Source organism: Microtus oregoni, unplaced genomic scaffold (assembly GCF_018167655.1).
Source record: "Microtus oregoni isolate MIOR12 unplaced genomic scaffold, Mior012 000048F_ref0000485, whole genome shotgun sequence".
Taxonomy (NCBI): domain Eukaryota; kingdom Metazoa; phylum Chordata; class Mammalia; order Rodentia; family Cricetidae; genus Microtus; species Microtus oregoni.
The window spans coordinates 6,198,657-6,218,561 of NW_024543222.1; the positions used below are offsets into that span (position 1 = coordinate 6,198,657).

The 19,905-nt window shown below is 48.8% G+C and overlaps 1 protein-coding gene across 2 annotated transcripts in view; it reads left to right on the plus strand.

Moving 5' to 3' along the window:
• Sdk2 (sidekick cell adhesion molecule 2) overlaps positions 1-19,905 on the plus strand; it is a 157,225-nt gene that overhangs the window by 77,105 nt on the left and 60,215 nt on the right. Inside the window, exons 12-20 of one of the 2 annotated variants that reach the window (XM_041635933.1) lie at positions 726-902; positions 3,298-3,434; positions 4,391-4,538; positions 5,723-5,863; positions 8,347-8,528; positions 8,978-9,093; positions 17,049-17,244; positions 17,396-17,494; positions 17,916-18,107. In XM_041635933.1, the coding sequence (XP_041491867.1) occupies positions 726-902; positions 3,298-3,434; positions 4,391-4,538; positions 5,723-5,863; positions 8,347-8,528; positions 8,978-9,093; positions 17,049-17,244; positions 17,396-17,494; positions 17,916-18,107 (1,388 nt within the window). Of the gene's footprint in view, positions 1-725; positions 903-3,297; positions 3,435-4,390; positions 4,539-5,722; positions 5,864-8,346; positions 8,529-8,977; positions 9,094-17,048; positions 17,245-17,395; positions 17,495-17,915; positions 18,108-19,905 lie in introns of those variants that run through there. The other variant, XM_041635934.1, reaches the window with a different exon arrangement.

The following is a 19,905-nucleotide window of genomic DNA, read 5'->3' on the forward strand; positions in this document are numbered from 1 at the left end:
CGGGTGACATCTTGCACCTTTGAGAACTATAGCCCACCCTCCCTGGAGGGCACTGCCCATCCCACCTCCGAGGAGCAGGTTCTTGGAGTATGTCCATGACGATGATAACGGCTGTGTTTTCTCCCTAACAGCTCTAGAGGAGCTACTTTATACTGTCACGCACCGGTGTGTATGTCATTTCTCAAGTCTCCCTTCGTTCCGACTGGCCACAGCTAAAGTGATTTTTTTTGGACACTAAGGTCAATTTGTCACAGTGATGCATCGATCTAACGATCCCCCTCATAGAACTAATTCCAAAATGTAGTCTCCCCGGAAACTTCGATTTCTTCTCCAGCTGCAATCTTTTAACATCTTCAGAGGAATTCCTTGGGCTGGCTCTATCCCAGCGGCTCTTTTGCAATGGCTTCTGGCCAAAAGTAGCAACATTTTGACCCAGGTCTGAACCCAAGGTGTAAATGACCGGTAACAGCCTGCTGCTTGAATGCTCCCGGACCTAGCACCTGACCCAGGAGCGCTAGACTTCCAGGCTTTTCCCCAGGAAACAGCCTCCTCCCAGGCCCTGCTCCCTGCCCACAAGCCCAGTCCTGGAGGCAGTCTATGTGAGGCCTGCAATGGCCTTCTGTCTCCCTTTGGCTGATTTTTTTCCAGAAGGAGGCTTGGGCATGGCTGACCCTAGAAACTTCCCTATCTCCTTTGGCTGATCCATCTGCCCTCCCACTCCATAGATACGTGTGGGAGAAGGATGGGGCCACCCTGGCTGTGGAGACCAACCCCCGGATCCGGCTGGACAGAAATGGCTCCCTACACATCTCGCAGACATGGTCAGGGGACATTGGCACATACACCTGCCGGGTACTCTCAGCTGGTGGCAATGACTCTCGAAATGCCCACCTGCGCGTCAGGTAAGGACAAGGGCGGGGGAAGGGGGGCACTGGGAATGGCAGCAGTGACATATTCGAAGCCATCCAGCTCCTTTTGGTCATGACAAGAAGTCATGTATGACTAGGCCCACCCAAGTTCCGTAAGGCACCTCCCGAGCATCCTGCTAGGTCTGTTCCTCAGCTCAGGGACACCCTGTGAGAAGCAGAAGTCTGCGGAGGCCTTTGACGGGGCTCTAGCTCCAGAAAGAAGAATCTGTAGGCACAAACGTCTACACACTCCAGATAGGTCACCAAGACATCAAAGGATGCTTCCACCCCCCAGTCCAGCCCAAATAAGTTTCTTGGACTTACTTGCAGGTGGATGGGTGACCCCAAGGCAGCTGTTTCACCAAAACGTCCCACTCCAGTATGGATGGTGACTTCGTAGTGGCACTGACGGAGTCCCCTCTTCAGTTAACCTTCTACCCTGTATTTACACTTCTGAGATCACATGCAGCTGGAACAGGATTATAGGCCTCCCTGGGGAGGGGAGGGCAAGAGGGATTGGTGGGAATCTCAGGTGAGGATCTGATGACCAAGCCTCCCCACCTTCCTCTATGAAGGCGCATCAACTGGCAATCTTTCCTTTTCTCATTTGAGGATTTCATGCTTGCATATGGTGCACTTTGATCAAATATATCCGCGGCCTTCCCCTCCAAGTCCTCCCCACACCCCACCACTTCTCCCTCTCCACTTCATGTACTTTGTTCTGAAACCCACTGAGTTCTCTTAGTGCTACCTGCATGGGCGTGGGGGTAGAACCATCTCCTGGAGTATGGGTAGCTTCTCTGGGATTGCACCCCTAAAGAAAAGGGATGGTTTCTCAGCCAGCAGCTGGCAGTTTCCAGTCAGATATTTAGCCATGGGTGGGACTCATGAGCCCTTCCCTGTTCTATGCTGCGATTTTGGCTGATTTGGTTCTGAGCATCCAGCCATAGCCACTGTCAGTCCCTGTGTGCAGTGTTCCTTTTATGCCCAGCAAATACTGTTTCTGTGTAGCGGTTCACTACCTCTGGTTCTTAGGGTCTTCCTACCCCTTCTTCCAAGATGATCCCTGAGCCCTGGTGGTGCGGGGAAGAGGGGTGTTGATATAAATGTGTCATTTATAGCTAAGCACTTCACAGTCTCTTCCTCTCTGTACGTTGACCCGCCATGGGTCCCTGTATTCGTCACCATTTACTGAAGGCAAAAAGCAGCTTCTCTGGTGAGGACCGGAAGATGCCCTTATCTAAAAGTATAGAGATAAAAACCAAGGAGGCAGTTAATTTCTTTATCTACTGAGGACAATGATGGTATTAGATTCTTCCCCTATGACCATAGGTTTTAGGCCCCTTTAGTGGTATCTGGCCTGAATTCCATCTTGGGAAGCAGGTCTTAAATCCAAGCAGAAAAAAAAGTGGCTGGTTACTCCCATGACATATGTGCCATTATTGTACCAATGAGTGTATCTTGTCAGGCTAGTTATTATTGTAGCTTGCAGGATTCACAACTGTATAAGACTATTGATTACTTTCCTCCCTCCCCAATAGTATATATTGAACCTTCCAGAAATATAAAAGCAAGCCAGTAGGGCTGAAGCTTCAGGTTGGTGCCAGCCTAATTTATCTATGTCCTCTGACACTAGTTACGGTGTCCTCAGCATCAAGCTCTGGAAGGTAACCAAAAGCAACAGCAAGAGCCTATCGTAATGGAGAGACAGTTATGGGATCCCACTGACCAACAGCTTAAAAAAAAGACACCCTATACATGGCACTGGACTTTTTTATTGGATCGCCTATAAAATTATAGGCTGGTATCTAGTAGAGCCATTGTGCCCCTATTAGAGAGTAGCTCCATTTGAACTCCTTTTGTTTTTTATTTAATTTTTAAGATGTGTTTCTTATGTACACAGTGTCCTGCCTGCACTCCAGAAGAGGGCATCAGATCCCATTATAGATGCTTGTGAGCCACCATGTGGTTGCTGGGAGTCAAACTCAGGACCTCGGGAAGGGCAGCCGGTGCTCTTAACCTCTGAGCCATTCCTCCAGCCCCTGAACTCCTCTTACATATGCATATATGTATACACATTTTAGGAAGCTTCTCTGGTAGTAGGTTTCCATACGGTAATCTTGTTGAGGGTCCTCTGTGGGTGATCACAGCTACTTAGCTGAGGATGGTATTGGCTGCTGGGCAGCACATGCCTATAATCTAAGGATTTGGAAGGTGGAGGGAGGAAGTCATCTTGTTCTACATAGCAGGTGGAAGACTAGTTTAGCATGAAGGGCAGCGTTATCTAGTACACAGATAACATAAGACTCGCTCAATCTACAGCATTGCTGTCACCCGAAGGCAGAGCTTAGTACTTGGGATGGGCCCTCCACACATCTCTCTCCTCCAGGCAGCTTCCCCACGCCCCTGAGCACCCCGTGGCAACACTCAGCGCTGTGGAGAGGCGTGCCATCAACCTGACCTGGGCCAAACCCTTCGATGGCAACAGCCCCTTGATGCGCTACATCCTGGAGATGTCGGAAAACAGTAAGGTCCCCACTGTCACCTTCCTGTATCTCTTTCAACCCAGGCCAAGGGGCACATGAGCTGGAAGATGGCCTGTGTGCATCAGCCACCCCATAATACTCTTCTGGGCCTCTGAGATCTTCCCCCTGGGCAACCATGGCTTCCTCACGTGTGAAAAGAACAATGATCTTACTTCCAGGATCACAAGTGATCCCCAAACAGTTGGCAGGTTATTACGACTTCCCAACAAGACTTGCACAGGGGAGCCTTGCATGGGAGTATAGCCTGTAACCCCAGCATTTGGGAGAATAAGGCAAGAGAATCATGAGTTCAAAGCCAACCTGGGCTTTGAAATGTAGGGGGAGGGGCTTATGTGGGACCTGGCCCAGCAGCAGCCTCAAAGACATCAGTTATTCTTCTTACAAATGCCCCACTGTGAACTTCGGTGTTAGCCAGTGCAATCTGAATGATATCCTTGGTGCAGCTCTTCCAGAGCTCATTGGTTCAAGGGGATGAGGCATCTCAATTCCCATGAACCCCTGCTTCTACTTCCTCCCATCTCCCTCCAACCCCTGGGTCACATGGGCTAGTGGAACCCAAAAAAGCTGACATGGTGACCTATACTGGACCAAGTTAGGGAGGCGCTCACTATCCTGACAACCCAAAGGAGAGGTCTGGGAATAAAAAGTAAAATCCATCACATCACTGGCTGGCGAGATGGCCCAACCAGTAAAAGCACCTGCTTCTGAGCTTGATGACCGGAGTTCAGTCCTTGGAAGCCATGTGGTGGGAGAGATCCAACTCACTCAAGTTGTCCTCTGACCTCCAAATAATGTCATGGCTCATGCATACCCATAGACACACACATATACACACAAAAGGAAATAAATTTGAAAATTAATATAATAAAAGGGGAGCATGTCTCATTGCCTACCTGCACAATGGCCCCCCTCTGCCCCAACCCTATGTGTCTGCAGATGCTCCATGGACCATTCTCCTTGCCAGTGTGGACCCAGAAGCTACCTCAGTGATGGTCAAGGGACTGGTTCCCGCTCGTTCTTACCAGTTCCGTCTCTGTGCTGTCAACGACGTGGGCAAAGGACAGTTCAGCAAGGACACAGAAAGGTGAGGGGCACACCTGTCCCCCTAAGTGAGACTCCACCTGCCTGCCACCAAACCCAGTGACACACTGGGGCAAGCCACAGGGTGGGTCTGGTTCAGTGTCTCTGCCTGCCCGAGGCCATCTTCCACTCTGTAGAATGGGGGAATGGTTATCTCTGACTTGTTTCCCAGGGAAGGCGTGAGGTGGCAGAGATGAGCAAATCCTGAGGTGCCTGATGTCTATATCTTGTCTGCATGCTAACGCATGTATGTGCGCACATGCATGCACACACACACAGAGGCACATATGCACTCCTCCCATATACACACACATTCACACACACACATTTACTATGTGCCAGTCTGGGTTTGGCCCCCGGGTGGCACACTGAACAAATGGTGGTTCAACCACTGGGAAGTCTCGCAGATGCAGCAGGGAACCTCGGAGCGCCAGGAGCCCCTCCCCACTTCTGCTGTGCCTGCAGCTGTGCTAGGTGCCAATTCGTACGAGTCACCACCGCAAAGGTTAAAACACCCTCACTTTAAAAGCTGGGAGCAGACAGGACTGTTCGAGAAGCTATCCATCAGAGAGCAGGGAAAAAAAAGAAAAAAGAAAAAAGGGAAAGACATCCATCAAAAATAATTAACTTTTGTTTTTAATGGACAAGTGTCAGTGGCGTGAAAAATAGGCTCGGGCAGAGCACTGAGTTCCCCGGCCATGCCGTAGACAGAAATGCAGTACTTAGTTTGAGAAGGCAGGCGGATGGGGGCTGGCAGACTGGGGACTGGGGCTCCTCCCCAGACATGGCCACACACCTGTCCTGGGACTCTGCTTACCCAGCAAGGGGGTCTAGGTGAGGCCCACCACCTGAGCCTGTGGGACGTAGCGGATCCCTTATTCCTAAAAAGCTCAAAAGCCTGTAACCCTACACTAAGGAGGCTGAAGGAGGAGAGTCACAAGTTCAAGGCCATCCTGGGCTGCAAAGCAAGACCCTGTCTCAAAAAAAAAAAAAATCCACAAAGAGACATTAACTGAGCTTCCCAAAAGCACACAGCAAGGGTTTCAGAATTATCCCCAGACAGTGTGTAGTGTGACTGGCCCCTTTGTCCTATCACATGCCTGTGTAGACGGGGTAGAGATAAGGGGGTAGAGATGGGGTAAAGGCCTAACCATACTTGCTGCGTTTTTTTTTTTTTTTTGGCTCCAGGGTTTCCCTCCCCGAAGAGCCCCCCACAGCCCCTCCACAGAACGTTATTGCCAGCGGCCGGACCAACCAGTCCATCATGATCCAGTGGCAACCGCCTCCTGAGAGCCACCAGAATGGGCTCCTCAAGGGTTACATCATCAGGTACAGGCCCGCCCTGGGGCCAGGAGGGCACCCTACCCCAAGGAGGATGGGAGGTGGGAGTGGATGAGAAGACGGTAAAACTCCATGGTGGATCCTTGCCGACTCACAAAGACCAGCTGATGAGAAATGCCCACGCTATGGCAGGAGGGGTTTGCACCAAAACGGTAGAAGAATGAACAGCAGAGTGGTAGCCTTGGAAACTAGCAGGAAGGGCTGAACAAGGGTAAAGTTTAATTCCTTCAAGGCTGCGTGAAAGACAACACTGCCATGGGGCAGGGCTGATGTGGGAGCAGACAGGGAGAAAGAGTTGACTATGCCCATACAGCTCATAACGGTCTGCTGCAGGCCTGACTTTAGAATAAGGTATGCCCAGCGCATGGACCACGTGTGGCAAGGCTAACTCTGAATGGGTCTCAGCATAAAATCAAAACTTATTTAAAACGTTATGAGATTTTTTTTTTTTGCAACTTCTGTCTGGACTTCATCTGCACAGTTCTCAACAGGAACTTTGTAGATGACGGTGGTGGCATCACAATAGCCAAAGGCTGAACACGTCAGCCAGATGGAACTCGAGTGGAAAAATTGACGGGGAAAGAATTGGCTGAAAGGAGAAAGTTATATCTCTGGTTCTTGCTGAACACAAAGGCTGATTCTGTGGACTTCTAAGCTTTGCATTTGGCTGAAAACTGTTTCACTAGGAACCTAAAAGAAAGCATAGGAGCCAACCAGAATAAAATACGCCTAAATTCAAATAGTTCAGTGAGTGGTGACGTCTGCCGCCAAGTCTAAGGATCTGAGTTCAATCCCCGGGATTGGAGAGAGAAAAACACTTCCTACTACAGATTGTCCTCTGACCTCCACAAGTGTGCTATGACACGGGCATGTCCCCCCAACACAAATAAAAATTTTTGAATAATTTTTGGAGGCTGAAGAGATAGCTCAGTGATTAAGTGTGCTTGCTGACTGCTCATCCAAAGGACCCAGGTTCAATTCCCAGCATCCTCATGGCAGCACACACCATCTGTAAGGATCTAATGCACTCTTTTGGTCTCCCTGGGCCCCAAACACAGACACGATGCACAGACAGACATGCATACATGCAAAAACATTTATATACATATTTTTTAATTTGATAATAGTTTTTTAATTACCTTGGGATTTGTAGTTACTAGAACTACCTATCTGTAGTCTGTAATGGGCTGGCTGCAAATTGCCTTCCCTGTGCCTCTTCCTTTCACATCAATATCCCTGGGTGCTGGAGGACCCCACAGTTAGAAAAAGCCATGTCTCTGGCTGTCCCAAGACCGGTTGCTTTTGCTATGGTTTGGGGCTGATCCTAAAGGTTCTCAGAGTGTGGTCCCTAACTCAACAAGGTCAGCACTATCTGAGCACTGGGCAGACTCTGATTGTCAAGTCTGTGCCCAAGACATTCTCACTGGGCAGCTAAGAGGATAGCCAAGCAGTCTGTGTTCTAATGAGTCTCTGGGTTGTACTATTTCATGCTAAGGCCTAAACATACCAGCTCTGGCGTTTTGGGATGCCTAAAAACACTTTGGAGGGCTCTGATTTTGCAACTGTTAGACCCCAAAATAGGTCTTGCTAGGACTAGTTCCCTGTCCATGCATAAAAACACTTTGGGGGGCTCTGATTTTGCAACTGTTAGACCCCAAAATAGGTCTTACTAGGACTAGTTCCCTGTCCATGCAGAGCACCCCACATTTCTTGCTGATATCCCCTCCTTTGCCATGGTTGCTTTGCAGTAGAAGGTAGATATGAGAAGGTCAGTAGCCTTGGGGGTTCTCAGTCCCTCTCAGCCAAGGAACTACTGTACCAGGCAAAGAAAGAGAATGAGCTAAACTTGAGGAGTGCTTTCCTGGCCATGATCCCCAAAAGCTGACACCCATGACACCTTCCCCAGAGACTCTCAGCCTCCCTGGCTGGCAATCTTATCCATGTCTCCCAAACCCAGCAAAAAGAATGTCCCAGGGGTAAGGGATGTTTGAGGCTCAGCTGATTCGAATCAACTAGCATGCATGAAATCCTGAATTTGATACCTAGCATCACATAGACTGGGTATGGTGTGCAAATCTGTAGCCTCAGCACTGGGGAGAGGGCAGGAGGGAGGAGAGGATTAGGAGTTCAAGGTTACCCTCAGCTGCATAGTTTGAGGCCAGGCGTCCTGGGCTACATGATTAAACACGCTCTCTAGACCTGTACTATCCAACAAGGTAGGGAGCAGTCAATTGTCGTGACTCAAAACAAAACTGCACCAAAGTCAAATCCATTCCTCATTGGCACCAAACCCATGTCACGTGGCCAACAGCCATGACCTCTAGTGGTGACCCTATTAGACAGCCCAGACTCAGCCTATTGATGGAGAGCTCCTGGAATCATAGGACGTTTTAGCAGACAGCACTGCTCTGGGCAGTTTGCTGCAGACAAGTCTGCAAGCTGACTCAACCCACTTTCCCCTCTTCCTTCAGATACTGCTTGGCTGGGCTACCTGTTGGGTACCAGTTTAAGAACATCACGGATGCTGATGTCAACAACCTGTTGCTGGAGGACCTCATCATCTGGACCAATTATGAGATCGAGGTGGCCGCCTACAACAGCGCCGGGCTGGGCGTCTACAGCAGCAAAGTCACCGAGTGGACACTGCAGGGAGGTGGGTGGGGAAAGGGGCCATGCAAGAGCAGGTGTGTCCCTTTTTCCAGGTCCCCTGGCCTGTCGGCCTGCATGCCTGCTAGGCCATCCATGTGTCCAGTCATGAATACCTCAGTCCAAGTTGTTGACTTCGCCTGGGCCTTGATCATGGTGCTTGATGTCATCTCCCCCACCCTGCCTGGATCCCACAGGGCAGATGGCAAAGAGGAAGAGAGTGGTTAGGAGTCATGTGGAAAGAGGCAGAGGCACCTTCTGTGATGCTTCACCTTTAACTGGATCATAAGACAGCTTGGGAGGTGACCCAGACAAATGTATTGAATTTGAATTAATCCGGGAAATAGGAGAGGAAGAGGAGCTTTGGTTTGGTCAAGCATTGTCTGTATCCTTTACCATCTGGACAAGATGGCCAGGCAGCCCCTTAACTACAACCAATCTCTTGATCTCCTATAGTTCCCACGGTGCCCCCAGGAAACGTGCATGCAGAAGCCACCAATTCCACGACCATCCGCTTCACCTGGAATGCCCCCAGTCCCCAATTCATCAATGGTATCAACCAGGGCTACAAGGTAGGTGAGGGTCTCTTTTATCCTTCAAATGGACTCTAGTGGACTCAAGGTAAAAGAAGGGAGAAGTGGGGGCTCCAGAGAAAATCAGTGGTTCACTGTGGGTTTCTAAAACCAGACTCCCACAGGTAGAGGTCAAAAATAAAAGCAGACCCCCATAAAGAGGCTGTCCTCAGTAAACTCCAGCCACAAACAAGGCCTGTACACCTGGACAGAGCCATAGTCCATTAGAACAATGCAGCCATTTCTCCTTACCACTATGGTGTGGCTCCCACATACCACCTGCCAGGCAAGTCTCTATGGGCTGTCCGTGACCCCATACACAGTGTGGGACAAAAGCGTGGGATTAGGACTCAGGCAGACATGGACTAAAAATCCCAGCTTGCCTCTTGCTGATTGATGTCTTGGATTTTGGTGTGAATGGCACGCCCGCTCCTTATATCCTCATGAGTGTCCGTGCCTCATTCTCTCTTCTTGCAAGAGTACCAGTCACTCTGGATTAGGGTCTGTCCCTGAGGGCCTCACTTAACTTCAAGCAGCCCTTTAAAAGTCCAAGTTCCAAACACAGCCACCCTCGGGGAGTCAGACTTAGAACTTTGACGTGTGAAGTCAGCACAGGCTCAATCCAGCCAGCAATAGAAGCGTCCGTGCTGTAGCTATTTCGATGCTAGTTGGTTTTCTGGCTGGTTTAAGTGCTGGGCATCCAGACTTCTCAGACATCCTGTCCTGCATCCCAGGCCTGGAATCCTCTTGTCCTCCTGCACGGAGGCCTGCTTTCCTCCGAGAGAACTGAGGACATACCACATAGCACAGGGCAAACTCCACATTTGAAAGAGGGGGCGCTTGCCCTCAGCACTCGGGGGCAGGTAGACAGATGCCACATGCTCATTTCCAGGGGTGAAAAAGAAACAAGCCAGGAATTTAAGGTGCTGAGAAGCCAGGGGAAAGGAGAGAAAACTACAGACTCTGGGTTTGAGCTGCGGCTCTCAGTGATTTCAAGGTGATAGCTGCCATATCCTCAAATCCCCTGCACCGAGGCTGCACGTGTGCCACAGCCAAGATCATCTGAAGGACAAATGCCTGAACCATTGTGACTGTGAGGTTAAGAAGCAGGAGAAGAAGGAACGGCAATTGTTTTGCAAAAAGAATGTTCTTCTTGTACTCGGAGCAACCTAGGGACCAGGGCTGGAACCAGTGGGCCACAACGCTCGCACTTACACAAAGGCAGAGAGCACGGGCCAAAAAGAGTCTTTCTGGGATAGGGGCTGCAGCCCAAGCTTACAGTTGCTGACTGGCCGGAAAAGGCTGCTAATTGGGACTCAGGGGAGGGAAGAGGTCTGCATGGCTATGGAGCACAGAGGCCGAGCTGGGAACAATTAAGCTTCTGACTGCCAAACCTAAGCAGAAGTTTTATTCTACGTGTGGGAGGGATGAGCTACCAACTTCCAAGGCAAAAAGCTCCCCAAGGGCTGGAAGGCCACCAAGTGGCCAGGACAACGAGGGCAATGGCCTGCGGTGACCCAGAACAAGAAGACAATGCAGAAGCCCCCAATCCTGATTGATCCCAGGTTCATCCCATCCCTGTGCTCAGGAACTGTGCGGTATAGGCCAGTGGCCACCAACTGACTGATACGTTGAGCTCAGGAGCTCATGGGATGGTAACAGGACATCATACTGATGGGGGCATACCCAATACCAGGCAACCAGCTACATACTTCATTCATTCTCTCATGCAAGACCCTGAAGATTTAAGCATTATGATCATCATCCCACTTCCCAGAGGAAGAAACTGAGTCATGGGGGAGAAGTCATTGTTCACAGGTTGTACATGGCTGAGAGAGCACAGCTTGAACCCACAGCCATGCTTTTTCTTACATTAAAAATATGGGGCTGGATCGGTGGCTTGGTAGTTAAGAGCAATCGCCATTTTTGCAGAGGACCAAGTTTCAGCTCCCAGCACCAATGTAGCATCTCACAGCTGCCTCTCAAATCCAGCTCCAAGGGATCTGATACCCTCTGGCCTCTGCAAGCACCTGCATCCTTGTGGTGCACATAAACTCATATGGGCACACACATACACACACATAGCATTATAAAACAAAACATGAATGCTGGGCTGTGGTGGCGCACGCCTTTAATCCCAGCACTAGAGAGCCAGAGGCAGGCGGATCTCTGTAAGACCAGGCCAGCCTGGTCTACAAGAGCTAGTTCCAGGACAGGCTCCAAAGCTATAGAGAAACCCTGTCTCGGGAAAAAAAAAAAAATGATAGGTAGACAGACAGCAGACTGATCAACGGAGGCTCAGGTAGCTGAGGCTCTGGCCTTAAATTCAGTATACAAACAAGGGTGACTTTGAACTTCTGATCCTCCTGCCCCCACTTCCAAGTCCTAGGATTACAGTATGTACCATCACATCTGGCTTATGAAGTGCTGGAGATTGAACCCAGAGCTTCCAGCATTCTAGGGAAGCACTCAACCAACTGAGCTACATCCTCAACTCTGTATCTAACTGTAAAATGATACCTACAACTTTATATTTTCAGAGTACAAGAGAATAGAAGTGAAGATCTTTTCTCTCTGCTTTTTCAGCCTTCAGAAATCTATGGGGTTGGGCTAGAGAGATGGCTCAGTGGTTAAGAGCATTGCCTGCTCTTCCAAAGGTCCTGAGTTCAATTCCTGGCAACCACATGGTGGCTCACAACCATCTGTAAAGAGGTCTGGTGCCCTATTCTGGCCTGCAGGCATACACACAGACAGAATATTGTATACATAATAAATAAATAAAATAAACATTTAAAAAAAAGAAATCTATGGGGTTGCCATGGTTGTCCCTTAGACATGCAATAAGATAGGTTCCCTCCTTTAAATTATTAGAATGTTTGAACATCTACAAGAGTTGGGGAAAGAGTCAAATGACCACCTAACACCCTTCTCCAGCTTCAATGTGACCAAATCACAGTCAGCTTTGTCCCTGTGCCTCTCAGATTCTCCTAGCCCGTCGACCAGTGGTCCTCTATGTCCCAATACTGCCATTTTTTAACACAGTTCCTCATGTTGTGGTGACCCCCAACCATAAAATTATGTCATTGCTACTTCATAACTGGAATGTTGCTACTGTTATGAATTGCAGTGTAAATATCTGATATGCAAGATAACTGATACATGATCCCTTTGGGGTCACAACCCACAGGTTGAGAACCACTGCCTTAGCCCGTCCAGGGAAACTTGCTGAAGTGAAACCCAGGCAGCTGGTGGCATCATCGCTAAATGTTCTTGGAGAGAAAGCTTCTATACAAGGTCTCTCTATTAAAAAATAAATTCACATTGACTATATTGCCATGCCCCAAAATGTCATCCATCCCATTGCTACAGCCTTTGGATTTCTATGATGATCTCTTAGCCAATTCTGCTGCTGGTTGGTTTTTATATCCCTGGATGGATATGAAGGCTACCCAGTTGCTGTTGGTTAAGGGTTTAAGTCTCCATTGATCTTAGAGTCTCCCCCTCTCTCTTCCTCCCTTCCTTCCTCTGTCTCTCTCTCTCTCTTTCTCTAGCTCTCTCTCTCCCCCCCCTCCTTCACTCTCTCCCACCAGATTTATTTGGCGAAGAAACTTAGTCATTCATCCAATGAATTTTCCACAGGCCTGGATTTTGCTGATTGCCTCCCTGTGGGGTCATTTAATACGTTCCTCTGAGTACCATGTCTGCAGTAAATTGGAATGTAGAACTACTGGCCAATTGGTTTTAAGTTTGTTTGATTACCCTTTTTTTTTTGCAGGGAGGTGGGGGTCCCCCAAATGGTGCTGTGTGTTGACATCAGAAGGTGCAAAGTTTGATTGTCTCTTTAATCGTGAACTTGGTGGCCACGGACAGCCCTTGTAGGGTTTATGATTTTAGTAGGAGTTATAAAATGAGGGTGAAGACAATACCGTCTTTTCTTCTTGATTAGCTGAGATGCCTCCAGGAAGGAGTGGGAGAAAGGGAGGGAAGGAAATCAAGAGAAAAAAAGGAAAGAAGATGATGGTTCCCTTAGTCAGTTTTCTATATTAGGAAAATATTAAAAACCCCATTCTTTTCCATGGCTTCTCAATTCTCAGTATTATAAAGTAGTTCCCCAGCATCTTCTAAGGCGACAGTTAAGTTTGGGTTAAAGGGGGTGTCTTTGGCTCCATTTTGCTTTTAGTGATGTTGTTATATACTTAAGAATTTTTAAACACATCTGCTATGCTCCAATCCACTGTGGTTATTATCCCTACTGTTGCCAAATGATCACTGGCTGCTTCAAGTTGGCTTCTGAGTCTTTCAGCATGGTCCCAGGAGTCTCTGATGGCTGCCTGACTGGCTGGGATGACAAGATACTTCAAGCTGTATAAATGTATATGAAATTTACATACAAAGGTTGCCAGGATTGGCAGTGAGAGCCTGTCATCCCATCCATGTGGGGAGGCTGAGGCAGAAAAGCCACAAGGTCCAGGACTGCCTGAGCTGTGAGTTCAAGGCTATCCTAGTCTGCTTTCTGTTGCTGTGCTAAAGACCATGACCAGAAAGCAAACTGGAGAAGAAAGGCTTTATTCGGCATACCATCACTGAGGGAAGCCAGAGCCGAACTTGGAAGCAGAAACTGAAGCAGAGGCCATGGAGGAATGCTGCTTACTGGCTTGCTCTCCGAGGCTTGCTCAGCCTGCTTTCTTATACAGCTAGGACCTCCTGCCCAGGGGTGGCACTGCCCACAGTGAGCTACTGGCCAGTCTGATGGAGGTGTTTTCTCAGTTGAGGTTCCTTTCCAGATGACTCAACTCCTGTCAAGTGCTAAGGGGAGGAAAAATAAACCCTACGATAAGGCAAAACTGACCAAGTCAGTGAGTCCCTGTCTCAAAATGAAAAGTGAAGAGAGAATTAGGACATAGCCTAGCATATATGAGTCCCTAGGTTCAATCCCCAGCCCAGGGGAAAATAAAAATGTCTTTGCTGTACCTGGGGGTCAGACATTTTCCCAAGGAACTCTAGATCCCTTGAGACAGAAATAATAGATACCGTGATGTGACTACTCGGAGTGTTTCTTGTTCCAAAGATAATATTGTTTCTAGACTCTGTTAGTTGACAGCAGGGAGATAATTTTAAATAAAGAGCACACTGATGGGGCTGGAGACGTGGCTCTGTTGGCAGTGCTTGCCTGGCATGCAGAAAGCCCTGGGTTCCATCTCACAACACCATGGAATTCAGGCAGGATAGCACCTGTAGCACTAACACTCACATTGTGGAGGTAGTAGGAGGATCGAAGGTTCAAGGTCACTCTCTGCCACATCGCAAGTTCAAGGACAACCTAGGCTGCATAAAATCTGGTCTCAAAAGGGGGGGGGAGGTATTGATAGTTTCCATTTAACATCAAGATTGCAAGTTTTCTCACAAGTCATTGGTCTTTTGTTTGCAACTTTTCTGTCCACAGTAAAAAGTCCAGTTCTTGCACAGATTGCTTGGAACCAGCTCCCTCATCCCGCAGACCCAATAGCTTCAGAACAGTGATGGGGGTGTGAAACTTCTGACCAACAGCTTCAAGTTCTTGGCATCTTTTGTAGTCTTTGGATATTACCCATGAGGGCCACACTTCACACAGCTCTGCTATGGTCTTTTTCAAAGAGTCTCCCTTGCTGTAGTTTTTTCCACAGCTCAATACCCTACCAGGTCCATCGGTTTCATGTGAGTTTTGATTTTAGGGATTGATTTTTTTAATTTAATTTCATCCTATAATCATGTACGATATTTACATGGCTGCAAAGTCAAATCCACAAAACAGTTTTTAAGAAAATCAGCCTTGGGCCGGGGACTCACTTGCCATACAAGCCCAATAACCTAAGTTTACAACGGAAGTGAGAAGCTGGACACAGTCACAACTCACGTCTGTAAGCTCAGCATACCCCTACTAGGGGAAGGGAGGCAGAGCAGAGGGGCCTCCAGCAGCTGGCAGACCAGCCAGCCTGGCACACGCAGAAGTATATAACAGGAGAGACTGTCTCAAGCAAACGAGAAGGCAAGGGAGGACCCCTGAGGCCGTCCTCTGAACTCCACGTGTGTGCTGTGGCGTGCTCAAGCCCACGCTCACGTTTGCACACATACACGTCATACACACTGAGAAAAGGAAGGCGGGAGGGAAGGCAGGCAGGTTGGTTGACTTGTTTGGCCCTGCTCTGTGAATTCATCAGTGGATTAACCCGCTGATTATATAAGAGCATTTATTAGTAAATCACCTTCCAATAATTGACCCCACCAGCCAGGAAAGAAACCTTCAACACATGAGCCTTTGGGCAGGAGGATGGGGTACTTTATATCCAAATCACAACGCCAAGAAATCTGGGGAACTTTGTGACCCTACAGTTCCATACCCCTGTAATATACGTATCTGACAAAGCTGTCTCGGGATGTCTTGGCCCTGCTGCCATTTTGGGTCTCAGGTGTGAAACTAGGGGAAAGTTAATATGGTCGGTCACAGAACCACACTTCCTTTGCCTCGTACTCATCCCCATGAGTCATTTTTTGTGGACAAGACCCAGAGATGCTATTTTAAGACATCTGTAAAGAAACTCTTGTTCCTTTATTTTGTTTAAAATGGTAGTGATTGTAATGAGCTTAAGCCCAATAAAATAATATTTACCCAAATTTTACACTTGCTGGGGAACACACCACACAATTAATTCCAACAGCATAATTAATTCAAATTTACATTAATTAAATTAAATTAAAACATTAAACTCATTTCTTCGTCTACTCCAAAGAAGTTGGGCAATTTAATTGCTATGAAACAAGATAACTAAAATAAAGAGGATATTTAACATACTTATTAAATGCCACTTAGTATTTCTGATTAGTATTTTTAGGGTCTAATTAGTGTCTAATTAACTTGCTATAGGCTATCTTTTCACAATACCAATTAAATTTCAAAACATCCTTTATAAACATCCGGCCCTGAAAAGGAGAAGATTAAGCATTGTTACGGGTGCGAGTTAATCAGGAGACATTGGCGTGGTATTGTTTTATATCTATAAATACCATGCTTATTAAAACTCCTCGAGTGTAGCTTTTCACCATTAATTGCTATTTAATCAACTTCAAATAAATGAGGAAATCTCTGGGACCAGCTGCCATTGTTGGAGACAGATGAAGGGCTCAGGAAACAAGAGCAGGAGGTAAGAGTGCAGGAGAAGAGGGGCGGGCGCGGGATGAGGGGGAGAAGAGGCAGGCTATCCAAGGATGGAAGGAAAATACACAGGGAGACGGGAGAGAACACAGTGGGGGTCCGGATGGGCTCCCTTGCCATCTCCTCACCTCTGGGTGAAATATGAGATTGACAGCCTGACCTGGAACAAGTGTAAGACAGTCGTGACTGACACAGCTGTGACATCGGACCTCGGGGAACCCCGTGGGAAACTAGCCAGTGGAAAAACGGGTGGCAACTGCAGATCCTCAGCTTCTCCCCCCCCCCCCGCTGTGTGATAGAGGGCAAGTGACTGGGCCCTTCTGAGCCTCAAGTTCCTTGTCTTTGCACTAAAGGGGTGGCTTTGTGGATGTGCGACCTGCATGGTCACCCAGGGCTCCAGGCTTAAGAGAGCTTCCCCTGGTCAAGTGGTCTGCCGTAGTCACTTGGGAGGAATTTCAGAACTAATGGGTCTCTGGCTCGGGTTCTGTGCCCAGTCTTCGGGTCACGGAAATGGTTCTGGTGAAATACCTCTCTTGTCGGATAACTTGGAGAATGGGTGGCAGGTCCCTAAGGGAAACAGCCAGTACCATCCATGTCTTGCTTGGAGTCAGGGACTAAGACACCCAGAGCATCAGAATGCACACAGGGTGACCTGTCTTACTTCTCTCTTTCCTGGGATGAGTGGCCCCAGGAACAGTGTCCATTGGCCTGACCTATGGGGAGGGAGCTTCACTTTTTCTAGAACATTCTTCTGGTTTCTCCTCAGCTGATTGCCTGGGAGCCAACCCAAGAAGAGGAGGTTACCATGGTGACTGCCAGGCCCAACTTTCAAGACAGCATCCATGTGGGCTTCGTGTCCGGTCTGAAAAAATTCACAGAGTACTTCACCTCGGTGCTGTGCTTCACCACGCCTGGAGATGGGCCCCGAAGCAGCCCCCAGCTGGTGCGCACCCATGAGGACGGTAGGTGTCATGGGCCTCGGCTCTGCCCACCCACCAACCCAGGCCCTTGGGAAGTCCCTGAGCATCCTGGAACACAGCAGCCATCTTGCCAAGGGTGGCCATGTTCTGACTCTAATGGGCACTGGTGGGTGGGGGACACTTTTGGGGACAGTGCCTGGGCCGGTGGGACACCTGAGCTTCAATGACATCCTGGACACCTCGCTGAAGGTCAGCTGGCAGGAGCCTGGGGAGAAGAACGGCATACTGACAGGTAGGCATGCTAATGCTCCTGAGACCAAGGGTGGGGCAGTTGGGAGCCGGGGTTATCAGCTGTCTGTCCCCTGCCTGCAGCCAGCTCCCATCCAGACCTCCTCACTGAGCCACACTCTCAATTCTGTTTGAGCACTTCTCGGGGCCCTTCCCCAACTCTGTAGGACCTCAGAGTTTAGAGGACCTTAAGGGTCTGTCACGATACATAACTCTCTGCCTGCAATCCCTGCCCCACAGGACATCCCACTGAGACTCCACCTGAATCCTTAGGCATAACACCAGCAGCTCCTAGCTCCTTTGGTCCCTCTGCTCCTGGAATGAACCAAACCACCAAGCTAGAGAAGGAATGAGAATTGGAACAAGGGTCAGGGACAATGCTCAGTCCCCACCCAACTCACGCTACCTCTGTGGACTCTCACCAGGGTACCGGATCTCCTGGGAAGAGTACAATAGAACCAATACCCGTGTGACCCACTACCTGCCCAACGTAACCCTAGAGTACAGAGTCACAGGCCTCACGGCACTCACCACCTACACTATTGAGGTGGCCGCTATGACCTCCAAGGGCCAGGGCCAGGTGTCGGCCTCCACCATCTCATCTGGTGTGCCTCCAGGTGAGTGTTCCCATCAGGATTCCTGTCTCTGCTCTGCAGAGCACTCGTTCTAGAGGGGGCTCTGTCTGTCTGGTTTGTTGGTTAGTTGGTTGGTTGATGTTTGGTTGGTTGGTGATTGATTGATTGGTGGTTGGTTGGTTGGTTGATTTGGTGGGTTGGTTGGTTGCTGATTGGTTGGTTGGTTTGTTGTTGGTTGGTTGGTTGGTGGTTAGTTGGTTGATTGGTAGGTTGGTTGGTTGCTGGTTGGTTGGTTAGTAGTTTGCTGGATTAATTGGTGGGTTGGTGGTTGGTTGATGAGTGGGTTGGTGGTTGATTAATGGGTTAGAGGTTAGTTGGTTGGTGGTTGGTAGTTTGTTGGTGGTTGGTTGGTTTGTTGGTAGTTGGTTGGTGATTGGTTGGCTGGGGATTGGTTGGCAGGTAGCTGGTTGGTATTTTTTTATACAGGGTCTCATTCTGTAGTGCAGGCTGGCATTGAACTCACAGGAGTCCCATTCTGTAGCCTCCTGAGTAACTGGCGTTACAAGCATCAGACGGTGCACCAAGGTTCCTGTCTGTTTTATGGACAAAATCTCACCATGCAACCCATACTGACCTCAAAGTTTGTAGTACTCCTGTCTCAGACTTCCCAGTTCTAGGATTACTAGTGTGACCATCATTCCTACCCTTGAAGGGGCTCAGTCTTGTAGTAATGTTGATATTCCTTCCACAGGGTTCTCTACTTTGCTTGACTCTATGAGCCCAGGGTCCTCCCCTGAGTAGACTTGGATGCCATGACCTCGAGTCCTAGGTGAAGAACTGTGTGGCTCACTGTCCTCCTCCCCACAGCCCTGAGCACAATAGATGGACTAAGAGGACTCCACCTTCTCAATCCCTGCACTCCTCACCCCATAGCAGACAGACTCCCTGCCAGACAGCAATGCTAAGGGATAATTCTTACTACCCACACTGGACTGCAACTTGTGGACAGGCGGTGGGGTGGTAGAACAAGATGGGAATAATCTCAGCCCCAGATACAAACACTAAACAAATCAGGCATCATCTTCAGGCCTCAGTTTCCCCATTTGTACACATACAAGGTTGTACCAGATCACCATGTGGTCCTATGCAGGTCAAAAAGACTGTGCCTGCATGACCCATCCAGATGACCTGGACCTACCTACTGAGGTGGCCAAGGCACATCAGGCTCCTTCAGTCCCCTGTGACGACATGTATCAGTAATACTAGTAGATATCTGTGTGGGACTTCCCAGGCCTGAGTTCCTGGCTTTCTATGCCTCCTCAGGGCAGCTCTCCCTACCATATGTGGTCATTACTGTCACCATTATTCTGGGACATAAAGAGGGAGGTAGATTGCTATGTCAGTAGCTCCCCTTGAAACTGTGATAGGACTCCTGACTAACACAACTTAAAGGAGAAAGGGTCTATTTTGGCTCACAGCTCAAGGGTTCAACTGTCATGCAGTGAAAGTCACTTCAGGAAGAGCTCATAGCAGGTGAAATAGCATCTGGGAGCTGGGGGGTCGGGGGTGACATGACATATGGCGCTGGTGCTCAGCTCCATCTCTCTGTTTTTGAGGGTTGTTTGTTTGTTTGATTGATTGATTGATTTTTTTACCTCAGCCCAGGAACTCAGCCTATGGAGAGATGCTACCTGCAGTTAGGGCGGGTCTTCCAGCCACCCCCTTCACTCCCCACCCCACCCAACCTAGAAACTCACTCACATGCATGGAGGCTTGTCTCCATGGTGATCCTAAACCCTGTCAATCAAAGATACAGTCTGTAGTGGAAGGGGGTGGAAGA